Source organism: Eleutherodactylus coqui, chromosome 8 (assembly GCF_035609145.1).
Source record: "Eleutherodactylus coqui strain aEleCoq1 chromosome 8, aEleCoq1.hap1, whole genome shotgun sequence".
Classification (NCBI taxonomy): domain Eukaryota; kingdom Metazoa; phylum Chordata; class Amphibia; order Anura; family Eleutherodactylidae; genus Eleutherodactylus; species Eleutherodactylus coqui.
Genome location: NC_089844.1, coordinates 128731453 through 128744531, shown reverse-complemented (window position 1 = coordinate 128744531; position 13079 = coordinate 128731453). Strand labels below are relative to the sequence as shown.

Genomic DNA, 13079 nt, shown 5'->3' with positions numbered 1-13079 from the left:
TCTTTCTTCCCCCTATCTCTCTCTCCTCTTCTTCTCTCTCTCTCTCTCCCTCTCTCTCTCTCTCCCCGCCTCCATCATACCCCACAAGCAGACCAAACAGATGTACGCCTCCCTAATGTGTCTCGTCAGTTAGTAAGAAGAATATGTTGAATTCAGTTAGGACAATAGGCCCATCACGGACTAAAGGAGGGCATTAGTGTTCTCCCCCCCCATGTCCGTAATTAGACTAGAAAGTTGAACGCTCATTTAAACGTTAATAGACAACTTACGACAGGAAAATAAGAAAATTACCTCAATGTTATGTTGTTATACCTAATACCGTGTAAACAGTTTATTCAGAAGATAACTTACAAATGTATGATTAATTAAGTTGAAAATGGTGATGAATAAAGAATTAAAAAAAAAAAAAGAAGCATGGTCCACTCAAAAGCCTTGAAGGATTGGAATATATATAACACTATGCCATGTATACGGCGCACATTTACCTCCAGGTAGGACAGTGACACTGAATAATCCGTACGGTCACTAATCTCCTTGATGGTCCTGAAGAGGTCGTTCAGGGTTCTAATGAATATTCCCGGATCGCTGTCCATCCCGAGCATAGTATATGTCTTACCTGTGCCTGATATAAGAGGTATTACATATGTTATCAACTGTCTTAAATCAGCAAGTAGCGGACAAGCGGTTTACTATGCACACACTTGAACAGTGGTCCCCAACCTGTGAAACAGCTGGAGAACTACAGGCTTAAATATGACCAAGGTGACTGACCAAGGAGAACTACAGTCTAATGTAGATTTATTATAGTGCAAGATACAGGACGCTTCCAAGACAGTTAAAGGGGTTTCCGGGAAATAAAAAAAAAAGTTTGAAAGGACTTAAAATGAAGCAAAATTGAATACTCACTTATTTAGGCGGCTCCCAATCCAGCTTTACAGTGCTGGTGCCTGCTGCATGAAACCCGGAAAGAGTGGGGGGCGGTTATGTGCCACTCATTGTGCAGGTGACTGCTCAGACACTCACAGGCTTCAGCAGAGATTCTTCTTTGGCCACTGAAGCCTGTGAGTGGCTCCACAATCACCTGCACAACGAATGGCACATGACCGCCCACGGCTTTTTCCGGGTTCCATGGGGCGGGCACTGGGGCTGCAGTGCTGCATGGGAGGCCCGGGATAGGTAAAAATTCAATTTTTCTTCATTTTAAGGCCTTTTAATTTTTTTATGTCGCAGAAAACCCCTTTAGCACAAGGCAACTTAAAAAGTCAACATGTTCATGTTTATGCTTACACTGAGCCCATGTGTATATATATGTTACGTGTTATATAATAGTTGCATAGATTACCTGTTGGGCCATAAGCAAAGACAGTGGCATTGTATCCGGAAACAATGCCTTCAACCAGGCTTTTTGTGGTGGATTCATACACACAGTCCTAAAAAGAGACACATTCATTAACCCTACTTTACTGATTACGTTGCAAAGTTTTTAATGAGACATTGTAGCTAGAGATGAGCGAACGTACTTGTTTAGGGCGATTTCGCAATCGAGCACCGCTTTTTTCGAGTAACTGACTACTCGGGCGAAAAGATTCGGGGGGCAGTGTGGTGGAGCGGGGGGGGGGGGGGGTAGCAGTGGGGAACAGGGGGGAGCTCTCTCTCCCCCCCCTCCCCACTCCCCTCTGCAACCCCCTGCTCACCCCCGGCGCCCCCCGAATCTTTTCGCCCGAGTAGTCAGTTACTCGAAAAAAGCGGTGCTCGATTGCGAAATCGCCCAAAAAGAGTACGTTCGCTCAACCCTTATTGTAACAGCTACAATAAAATGAGGGAACTGGTTTGGCTACTGGATCTTTGCATAGTGCAGATCTCTTAAAATCACTATGAAGAAGAGTGTTACCTGGGAAGCGCACTGGTCCAAAACCTCATCAAATACAAAGGTTCTCTGCCTGGAGCGATTCTGCCTCCAGTTATCATCCAGATCTTCATTCGGATCCTTTAACAGTAACATCTGAAAGTCAATAGAAAAAAATTGCTTAGCTGGTTATATTGGCCATTTCTATGTACATTGTTCCCAGTAATTCTTCATAGAGAACTATTCCAACCCAATCACCATATACATGCTTCAATCATAGAGAGATCAGTGGCCAAATTGACAACAAAAGTAATGACTTATATCTAGTGTCCATGTGGCTTTGCTTCAAGCTAAATATACATGAAAGCAGGGCCATACATAGGGAATAGGATTGATTGGAAAAAAAATCAAAATGGGACCATGTGGGATTTGTTTACACATCATACAACCCTCCATCCTCCGAAATTAGCATAGTCTATGATGTTATTCTCTCTGGCATAAAGGCTGGAAACGAATGTAACCCTGCTCAAATGGAGACTAATAAGGTCTCTGTTTTTATAATGGAAGCCTATGGTTCTGTCCAGGTTTCCATCTGGATGCTGTTTTCGGTGATCCAGAAAGAAACCTGTGATGGAAGCTGGAACAGACCCTTATTGATGCATGGATATAACTATAGACCCAGAGGCTAAGAGGGTCCATTCAGAAGCAGGAACCTTGTGGGATAAGGCACCTGGTATTTTCCTACTATCCAGCTCTACTACAGTCATAAGAAAAATAACCTACACTCTTTTTGAATTCTATGGCTTTCGTATCAGGTAGTGTTGAGAAAACCGAACCAGCAGAATCCTGTTTCAGGTCAAAGTTTGCTAAAAGTTTGATCCAATACAATCCTGAGTTAGCCTTTTAGCAATGCTCTACCTAAAAGAGGGGTCTACTGGTTTGACTTGCTCGACACAAGTCACGAATATTGCCATACAACACTGTCTAGGAGCCATAAAAGCCCTGCATAACTCACAGAGTGTCATACAGAGCTTTATGGCTGCTAGACAGTGCTATATACCATTTTTAGGGGTTTTGGTGAACTTCTGGCGCGGTCCAAACTAATTCAGACCGAACTGAACTTTTTGCAAAAGTTTGTTTTCACAAGTTTGCTCATCACTATTATTAGAACGTAATAAAAAAAAACATCCGGTCCTTAGAATGTCTTAAAATTATGATAAGCTCCAAATTGTTTGCAAATGGCCTTATAACCCTTCCCAGATGGATGCACAACAGCAATTGCTTCTCTAAGATCATTACTGATTAGAGATGAGCGAGCACCAAAATGCTCGAGTGCTCGTTACTCGAGTCGAACTTTCAGTGATGCTCGAGAGTTCGTTTCGAGTAACGAACCCCATTGAAGTCAATGGGCGACACGAGCATTTTTGTATATCTCCGATGCTCGCTAAGGTTTTCATTTGTGAAAACCTGGGAAATTCAAGAAAGTGATGGGAACGACACAGAAACGGATAGGGCAGGCGAGGGGCTACATGTTGGGCTGCATCTCAAGTTCCCAGGTCCCACTATTAAGCCACAATAGTGGCACGAGTGAGACACCCCCCCCCCCCCCGCACTGTCAGCGTAAAGATTGTTCTCCTCTGCCACAGCTGTAACAGCTGTGGCAGAGAAGAACGATGTTAGCCCATTGAATTCAATGGAGCCGGCAATACAGCTGGCTCCATAGAAAGCAATGGACTGCCGGCGATCGCGGGATGAATTGTCGGGAAGGGCTTAAATATATAAGCCCTTCCCTGCAATTCATCCAGAAATGTGTAAAAATAAAAAATATATATATACTCACCTGGTCCCGGCAGACGGAGTTCAGCGCGGCAGGCTGCAGTTCTCCTGAACTGCTCTGAACAGCTGTGAGTAGTATTCAGCAGTCGGGGATTTAAAATCCCCGCCTGCTGAATGAGCTGCCTCTGATTGGTCACAGCCTGACCAATCAGAGGCAGATCTCACTCACACCCATTCATGAATTCATGAATGGGTGAGTGAGTGCTGCCTCTGATTGGCTCAGGGGCAGCTCTCAGCTGAATGTCATGGTGAGTATATATATTTTTTTTATTTTTACACATTTCTGGATGAATTGCAGGGAAGGGTTTATATATTTAAGCCCTTCCCGACAATTCATCCCGCGATCGCCGGCAGCCCATTGCTTTCTATGGAGCCGGCTGTATTGCCGCCTCCATTGAATTCAATGGTCAGTGCTCGTTTAATCGAGACGAGTACCGCGTGGTGCTCGTCTCGAGTAACGAGCATCTCGAGCACCCTAATACTCGAACGAGCATCAAGCTCGGACAAGTATGCTCGCTCATCTCTATTACTGATATATTTCCTCCTTGGCATTGGGTTAACATATGCCTGAATGCTCCAGACAAGCAAATTGTCAAACTGTCTGCATGACAATGCACCAAAATAGGACATTTTGCAATTTTTAACACAGACCATCAGTCCGAGTTGTGTCAGTTGCAAACTCAGACTGAATTCAGACATTAAACTCAACCTATGTGAATAGACCCCAGGTTTACTGTCTCACAGGTACTGAAATCATATCTAAACAGCTCAGTACTGCTGTATAATGTCTTCCATACTGCTGATAATTAAGAGGGTGTGATACAGAGAATAGAAAAAAAATATCGATCCCTCGTTTGTGTGCAGTGTATGGACACATCATAGCAGGTAATCTGCACCCACCAGCTCAGGGAAAACCGAGAATTAGAGATGAAGCCTGCAGTGGAAATAACTGGTGAAAAATATAGGATGCAAGTAATATAATGGCCATAAATCATAGAATCATAGAATGGTAGAGTTGGAAGGGACCTCCAAGGTCATCGGATCGAACCCCCTGCTCAGTGCAGGATTCACTAAATCATCCCAGACAGATATTTGTCCAGCCTTTGTTTAATTTAAACACTTCCATTGAAGGAGAACTCCCCACCTCCCGTGGTAACCTGTTCCCCTCACTGATCACCCTCACTGTCAGAAAGTTTTTTCTAATATCTAATCTGTGTGTCCTCCCTTTCAGTTTCATCCCATTGCTTCTAGTTTTTCCTATACTTTTTGTACATGCAGCAACCTATTCTGAAAAGTCACCTAAAAGTGCAGGTACACTTTAACACATCCAGAAAACTCAATAAGCAAGTAAAGGTACAATTTCCTAGTATGTAATTGATATTGTTCCTTATGTCTGATAGAAGATGTCACTTTAAGATAAAAGAAGTGACAGAATTAATAATTGGACTAAACTATTCCAGCGGAAGATTCTCTACATGGAAAAGACACTTTTGAAGACATTGCAGGAAGCTATTAGCTGGAAAATGATGTGTCTTATATTATCACTAGGAACAAAAAAGCCTAGAGGGACATTCATCTGTGTGCCACGCTTTAATATAAGCACATCCAGGTGCCATAAATAGTCAACCAATTTCAGGAGGAATCTGCTGCCTTAATGGAGTTGTTTCTGCTGATCATACAATGCTTTAAAAAGTAGCGGAGTTTATGATTGAAGGAACTCTAAACCTAAAAAACGAATGATACAAGTGAGCAGAAGATACACTGGCCTTCACTGTCAACGTGCAGGATTTTCTGCATGCCCCTGAAACAAGTGAAGGGCCCCTAGCTATGGGCCTTATGGGCAGGCTCATCGCTGGCCTTTCTACTTTGGGCAGTGCCAACTGCGGCTGGGGTAAGAAGTTTTCTTACTGAAGTTAGTAACTGCCGGAAGAAGGCTCAGTCAAAGCCTTGACCGGGCACTAGGCAATATGCAGGAATTGGAGGAGACCACATGCTTCCAACACAAACTGGTTTATTCTATGGCAGGTACACGCAGTCAGGTCAACTCAGTCCCCCAATGTGGCAGCAACTGGTGAATGGATACAGCCATGGCTTATATTACTTTCACGCCTCAAGTTGGCAACCCTCGCAGATTCGTCGCTCAATAGCAAACCACAGCAGCCCATTGGAAGTTTTTAGAATAACATTCTTCTGCTCGTCAGATAAAAACTACTGCTTCAGACTACATTCTCCTTCGTGGAGTCCCTCTTTTATCAACTCTCAAGTGCCGCCCCATTGTCAGGTTCACCAGGTTTCTTGGCTTTTCTTAAAGGAACAGTTACCAACATTCCAATGAGCAGTACAAATAAATGGTTTGTTTCTTAGAAAAAGGACAACCTGGGGGTTACCCCGCTTACACAAATAGAAATCCTGCAGAGAACGCAGGGTGAATCTTCTGCTGATCTCTTCTATCTTTGAAAAAGTTTCCGGGCACGATTTTCCAGCGCTGTGAGGCTGCGAGAAATTGCAAAATTATGAAGCCAATAGCTTCCAATGGCTCCATTCACATGTGCGATGTTTTAAGGCTTGTGATGCAGTGTTAAAACAAAATCGCAGCATGTCCATTCTTTTTGTGATCTCGCCCGTTGTTTCTCGTTGTTCAATAAATAGCTGAGCGCTGACTCTGATTGGTCACAGTGCTCAGCCAATCAGAGGCAGCGCTTTCAGGAGGCAGGGATTTTTCAATCCCCGGCCTGAAGAGAAGTTGAAGAAGACTGTCGGGGACCTGCTAGAAGATGCGTCAAAGATGACAGAATTTCTAAGGTGATGTATTATTTTTTCTGGAGTTATGGATTATTTTCGAGGTAGGGTTTATATTTCAAGCCCCCTCCCACCCTCCGAAAATCCTTGCCGCGGGGAGTCTCCTGCCACTGCGGTCACAGCAGTGGCAGAGGATCGCAATCATCTCCTATTGATTTCAATGGGGACGGCGCTGCTGCCGCCGGCCCCATTGGAAACAATGGACAAGATCGCAAAAATAATGGACATGCACAGATTTTCAAAACATCACACATGTGAATGGAACCACTGGAAGCCATTGGCTTCATAATTTTGTGATTTCTCTACAGCTCTGGGAAATCATGTGATTGCATCGCCAGTGTGAAGGCGCCCTTCAGAAGGATTGCGAGAACGATATCGGGGCATCAATCACATTCTGATATCGCTCTCGCCAGTGTGCAGAAGCCCTAAAGATGTTTATGGGAGTTTAGTCTATAAACTACTTCATGATAATGTGATAATTAACCCCTTAATGGCTTATGATGGATATATGGTGCGTCATATGATACCAGTAACAATAGAACTCATCTCGCTAAAATCAAGCCTCAGATGATTCCGAAGGCAGAAAAATTAAAACAAAAAGTTACGACTTTTTGAAAGAGAGGATGAGAAAACGAAACGTGGCTGGTCCTTAACGGGTTAAATTGTATAAGTGTAGTCATTATATTTCCACATTGACAAAATGTTGTTCAGTGGGGAACAAGAATGCCAGTAATTCTTTCCTTGTTCCCTACTGAGCAATACTTAGTCAATACAGAAATGTAATTACTATACTTCTACAATTTAACCCCTTCAAGACCAGCCACATTTTATTTTTCTTTCATTAGCTCAGTGACGTGAATGGCCATTAAGCAACTTCTCAAGGCATTTTTAGGTCGCTAAAGGTGCCTTGAGAAGTTGCTTAATGGCCATTCATGTCACTAAATTAGTTATATACTAGTTACATTGTAGATTATTTACAGCCTATATTGGAGAATAATCAGAATGCAAATTGCTGGAAAAATCAGTTAATCATGTCAGATTTGGATGTTCCTTTATGCAAAATGGTGCAATACTCTCTGTAACAAAGAAAGGGTGCTGCCATTGCCTCCCTCTTCTGTAATACAACATGTAAATAGTGTTCTGCACAAGGGTTCATTCATCACGTCTTAGATTACCTCCCAGAGTTCGATCCTGTGTTACATCCGAATCCCTGATAACGGGATTCAGGAGGAGCCTCGTGAGAGAATCATAGGCTTTCATTGCTCCAATGAAGAGCAATAAGGTCTCCGCTTGAGCAGCTTTCTACTTATTTCCAGTGGTTGACCACGCTATTCTGTTCAGTACAAACATCGGAAACAAACCGAAAACTGCTGAAAGTTTCCAGTTTTGCCCCGGGGATTCCATCTGAATCTTGTTTATGGAACGCTTTCTTGATGAATAAATGCTGTTTGCACTAGAGAAGTCATGTTTCCAGGATAGTGACTTCTAACTTTGTGCATTTTCTATCATTAGTGCTCCTTTAACTATTGGGAAAAGGGATTAGGAGAAGAAAAGACATAAAAATCAAAGCTATCAAGATGATAGACAGACAGCCATTTCTTACTTGTTCTCCAAGTTTATACGTTATGCAGTGCACGCCCTCCTCTAGTTCAGTCTGATTAAGCGGTCGGATACGTACAGCAACCTGTAAAAGTACAGCAAAATACAAAAACCATACGTTGGTGTGTGAATCATGTGCTACAGTTATCTCTGGAACAACATACCATCCAAAAAAAAGGAGAAAAGAAAATAGGTAATTCCTTAGAACATCGCACCTTATCATGTATAACTGAGGGATAAAGAATTCTCTTTATTAGTTCTAGTCTTACTTTCTAAAGAATGGAACGCTCTGTAAGTCATTGAGGCCCGGTGGGTTCAAATCTGTCATACAACACATCCAACACAATATTATGGCTTTTGTTACAGACAGAAACCAGAGAGCAGATGGGAACAGTTCCTTAGGCCATATTCAGACACATGTATTGTAACACGTCCTTAACAGGGGCGCAGCTAAAGGCACATGGGCCCGGGTGCAAAAGTTTATCTTGGGACCCCCCAACCTCTTAAACCCTTAACACAGAGGCGTAACTTGAAGCTCCTGGGCCCCAATGCAAAATCTGTAACAGGGCCGCCAACTATAATGCTTTATTCATAGTACTGGGCTCCCTATATGGAGAAGAGAGGTCTTATGGGCCTCTTAAGGCTCCTGGGCCCGGGTGCAACCGCATCCCCTGTAGTTATGCCAGTGGTCCTTAATACGGATACGTATTATGGACATGTTAGTATGTCATCAGTATTTGATCTGTTTTTGCCTCTGTATATTTTATTTCCTGCTGGGTAAATAGTGATCTGTATTTGCCAATAGAAAATAATAGCAGTATGGAGACAAAAAAAACGCAAAAAATAGGTCATGTTGCGTTTTTTAAAAATAGCCATGAAAAATACAGCCATGTAAATAGCCCAATAGAGTTACATTAGGTTCTTATTACGGTCCTCAAAAGCAGAGCCGTATTTTGTGCTCATCCTGCCCTAGGCACTTCTAGTGCTTATACTCCCCATTGGCGAGTCAGGTTAAAGCTGCAGCCTATATACTGTATATACCTGTTGGCCGAACGCTTGTTAAGGCAATAGCTATCACTCGCACTTTCCCCATACACATGCATTATAGGGTTTTTGTTGGTGGGAAGGAATTAAGCTACTGCTAGATTCCCTTGGCAGAGGCTTATCTCCAACATTACTGTATAAATACGGTAAAAGAACCAAGCTTGTTATATAGACATAATACCAGAAGCAAGCTTATTACATAGATACAGTGCCAGAACCAAGCATAGTACATAAATACGGCACCAGAACTGAGCTTACTACATACTGTAGATACGGTAACAGAACTGAGTTCACTATATAGACACAGTACCAAAAGCATGCTGATTATTAGCTACCCAACAAGAACCGAGCTTACTACATAGATACAGTAACAGAACTGAGTTTATGACATAGATATATGACCCCAGAACCGAGCTTATTATATAGATATGGTAACAGAACTGAGCTTACTATACAAATATGGTTGCAGAACTGAGCTTAATACATAGGCTGTCATTTCTGAAACAGAAATCAAAATTGCAAGCAGCAGATTAGCGTTTGTTTCCAGCATTTTGAACGGATAGAATATAATATACTTTTTTGTCTGACGAAAATGCCAGAAACGAGCGGAAACGTGCTGAGATGGAAACCAAAGCCTGCAGCTATGGTCTCCGTTTCAGATATTAGAGCCTAGCCCTCCAGGGTTCTGTCTCAATGCTGTTTTCGCCATGTCAGATGAAATCCTTTTCTCTGCTCTGTTATATTGGTGCAGGAAAACCGAATACACTGCCAAATAAATCCATCTTACGACTTTACCAAACGGATCCCCTTGTCTATAATAGGGTCCGTTTGGTTTCTGTCCTGACATTTTACACTGGCTAGTGGCAAATACTGCTATGCCCAAAAATGGACCAAATATGGATCTAAAATACACTCGGTTGAAGGCAGCCTTAAGCAGAATACACGAAGATCAAGGAGGTTCAGGCTCCCAGCTCATTCTGGCAGGATGTGAGGGCGCACGGTCTTCCAATCCGGAGGAAGCAAGAAGTAGAACAGTTAATGAAATGCTTGGACTGAATTTTATTATATCCAAATTACCCTGCTGCCGCACAGACTATTCATGCAACGATTCAGGTGCAGTAACCCTTCGTCATGCTATGTGTTGTATGGCAGAAGCCCAGCAGGATGGGGGAGTGCAGCAGATATCAGTCACACATGTACACACTGAATGGTCACTTTATTACAGCCCCCGTCCCTTTCGCGATTGAAGCTTCCCTATATAGAAATGAGGCCCATAACCTCAGAGTGCAGCATAAAATCACATGAGCAAGTATTCAGTACGAATCCACATAAGATGGGAAAATCCAACAATCTGAGTGACTTCCAACGAGGCCCGGTCATCAGTGCTAGACTAGCCGGGGCCAGGATTTCACTGCCACTCTTGTGGGGTTTACTCATATAATGGTGTGGGGAGTATACAGAGAATGGTGGGATCGAAGAATAATATTCAGTGAAAGGGGATTCTGTGGATGAAAACAACTCTCGCCTAAAAGGGGTCAGAGGAGGGTATCAAGATTTGTTCTAATGAACAGGTGCTGCAGAACTAAGAAAATTGCAGCCAAATACAACGCTGGTGCTCCAATGAAGGTCTGGATGCCCAACTCGCCGTTCTTTAACATTAATGCGCTATAACTGTCCTGTCCTGTACTTACTGTGATGTGATGATACTGAAAATCCTCTTTTGCATTCTTCATTGTGACAGTTCTGTATGCGAGCCTGGTCCGTACCGAGAGATGCAATACCTGCAAATAGGAGCTGTGATCTAAGCAGTAATCAGCTGCCTTTCCTACATGGCACAATACTGTTGAGACACAAGAGAAAGCATGAGGTCCCATGGTAGCATTACATCAACACGGGTTCCTCTGTGCACAGGGACCCTGGGAAGTGACATAAGCACCTGAGAGCGGGCTAATGCAATGTACAATGGGACTAATACAGGAGATATACAGAGTGTAGTCCAACAGACCGCTCCACCGCTGTATCTCAGTACTGGTGACCAACAATAGTGTACTTGAATAGGAAGGCATGGATGCGCTACATGTTGCTATGGCGTACAGACCTCTGGGGGCCCCCATAACATGGATTTCAATTTTGCTGAGGCCCCTGTAAGAGAGTAAAACCCAATTGCAACGCTGAAGAGTAGCATGTTAGAAGCAAAAATCCCTTTTTAGTTTCTCTCTAGGGTGCCTTCACACCTACAATCACGATATCGCCGTGTTTTTTAGCGAGGATGTCAATAGGTCTAATGTTGAAAACGCATTGCAGAAAAAAGTTTGTGCTTTGCAATTTTTGCGCGAGACGTTTTAACATTAGAAAGTCCTATTGACATTCGCCTTGCAGCAATATCGCAATTGCAAATGTGAAGGCAACCCAAGTCCTGTCGGATGGCTGCTAGGACTGACATAAGGAAGCCGTTCTTGAAGTGGCCGCCTCCTGCTACAATGGGGACAGATCCTCCAGGAAGTCATCCACCGTCGGCTGCAGGAGATTCCGGTACCAATCCGCGTTGAGAGTCCCTGAAATGAACACGGGTCTAACGAGGCAATCGGGCGAAATCCCAACCCATATGGTCACGCTGAAATTTGCAGTGACTTCTGATTGGTCGTGCTCTTACTAGTAACTTGCGGCTGCACTGAATTGGCGCTTCGCCGTTCACTAACACGGTCCCACAATGATGGCGCCGGCCCTGGGCTGTCCTGTGAAATGGCTTCATGCATGTATTGTAGCAGAAGGAGACCACATCGAGTACACCTTCCTTACATCAGTCACAGCAGCGGCCCCACGGGAAGTAGAGACACGCGGAAAGCGGATTTCTGCTTCTCATGGGCTACTCTTGAACTTTGCAATTGGGTTTTACTCTCTATCTCGTACAGGGGCCGCAAAATAGACATCCATGTTCTGGGGCCCATACACCATAGCATCGTATCCATGCCTTCTTATTCAAGTACACTGTCATTTCATTATAGGACCCCGGTATTGAGACATAGCGCTGGATCGGGCTTTTTGACTATATACTGTATTATAAAGACTCATTCCCACTCCAGATATACTGTATATCCTCTGTGTACTGTATATATCACTCCAGATATACTGTGTATATATATATCACCAGATATACTGTATATCCTCTGTGTACTGTATATTTCACTCCAGATATACTGTATATCCTCTGTGTACTGTATATATCACACCAGATATACTGTATATCCTCTGTACTGTATATATATCACACCAGATATACTGTATATCCTCTGTGTACTGTATATATATATATATATATCACACCAGATATACTGTATATCCTCTGTGTGTGTGTGTGTGTGTATATGTGTGTATATATATATATATATATATATATATCACCAGATATACTGTATATCCTCGGTGTACTGTATAGCTTTTCCTGGGTTTACCTTTGCCTAGGAGGCAGGCAGAACTTAAGTGCCATCAGCAACAGGAAGAGCGAATGGATAAGGTAAATGCAGCCATATTGGGATAGCGTTGCCCGGCAACAGGGAAGCTGGAAGGCCGCAGCTGCCCAACTGCTGTCCCCATAGTGTGAAGAACTACTGACAGTTGTAGACATGAAGCAGCAGCAAGACATGGTGATCTTGTCAGCCTTAAAGAAGTATTCTTAAAAAAAAAAATAGATTCAAATCTCAATAAAACCAACGATACTTACCCATCCTCTCCCCCAGCAGTCCGCTGCGGTGGTCCTCTGAGTCTTGGTTTAGGAACAGCTGGCACCTGACCACTGCAGCCAATCAGAGCGGGCAGGTGCCACACTCCTGGCATCATGTCTCCCAGCAGTGATAGCAGAAGGCCGGCACGTTACTGCTATGGCGGTAGCTGTTCCTAAAGACCGAGGGCTGCAGCGTGGGATCGTCAGGGCAGAGGACAGGCAAGTATCCCAACT

General features: G+C 43.4%; 1 protein-coding gene across 1 annotated transcript in view; it reads right to left on the bottom strand.

The window, feature by feature from the left end:
• LOC136577921 (kinesin-like protein KIF19) overlaps positions 1–11876 on the bottom strand; it is a 50683-nt gene extending 38807 nt beyond the window's left edge. The window contains exons 1-6 of the mRNA XM_066577839.1: positions 11778–11876; positions 9912–10052; positions 8085–8165; positions 1892–2002; positions 1343–1430; positions 486–622 (exon numbers count right to left, since the gene is read on the bottom strand). Of these exons, the coding sequence (XP_066433936.1) occupies positions 486–622; positions 1343–1430; positions 1892–2002; positions 8085–8165; positions 9912–10052; positions 11778–11876 (657 nt within the window). The remainder of the gene's footprint in view (positions 1–485; positions 623–1342; positions 1431–1891; positions 2003–8084; positions 8166–9911; positions 10053–11777) is intronic.
• Between the last annotated feature and the right edge of the window lie 1203 nt (positions 11877–13079).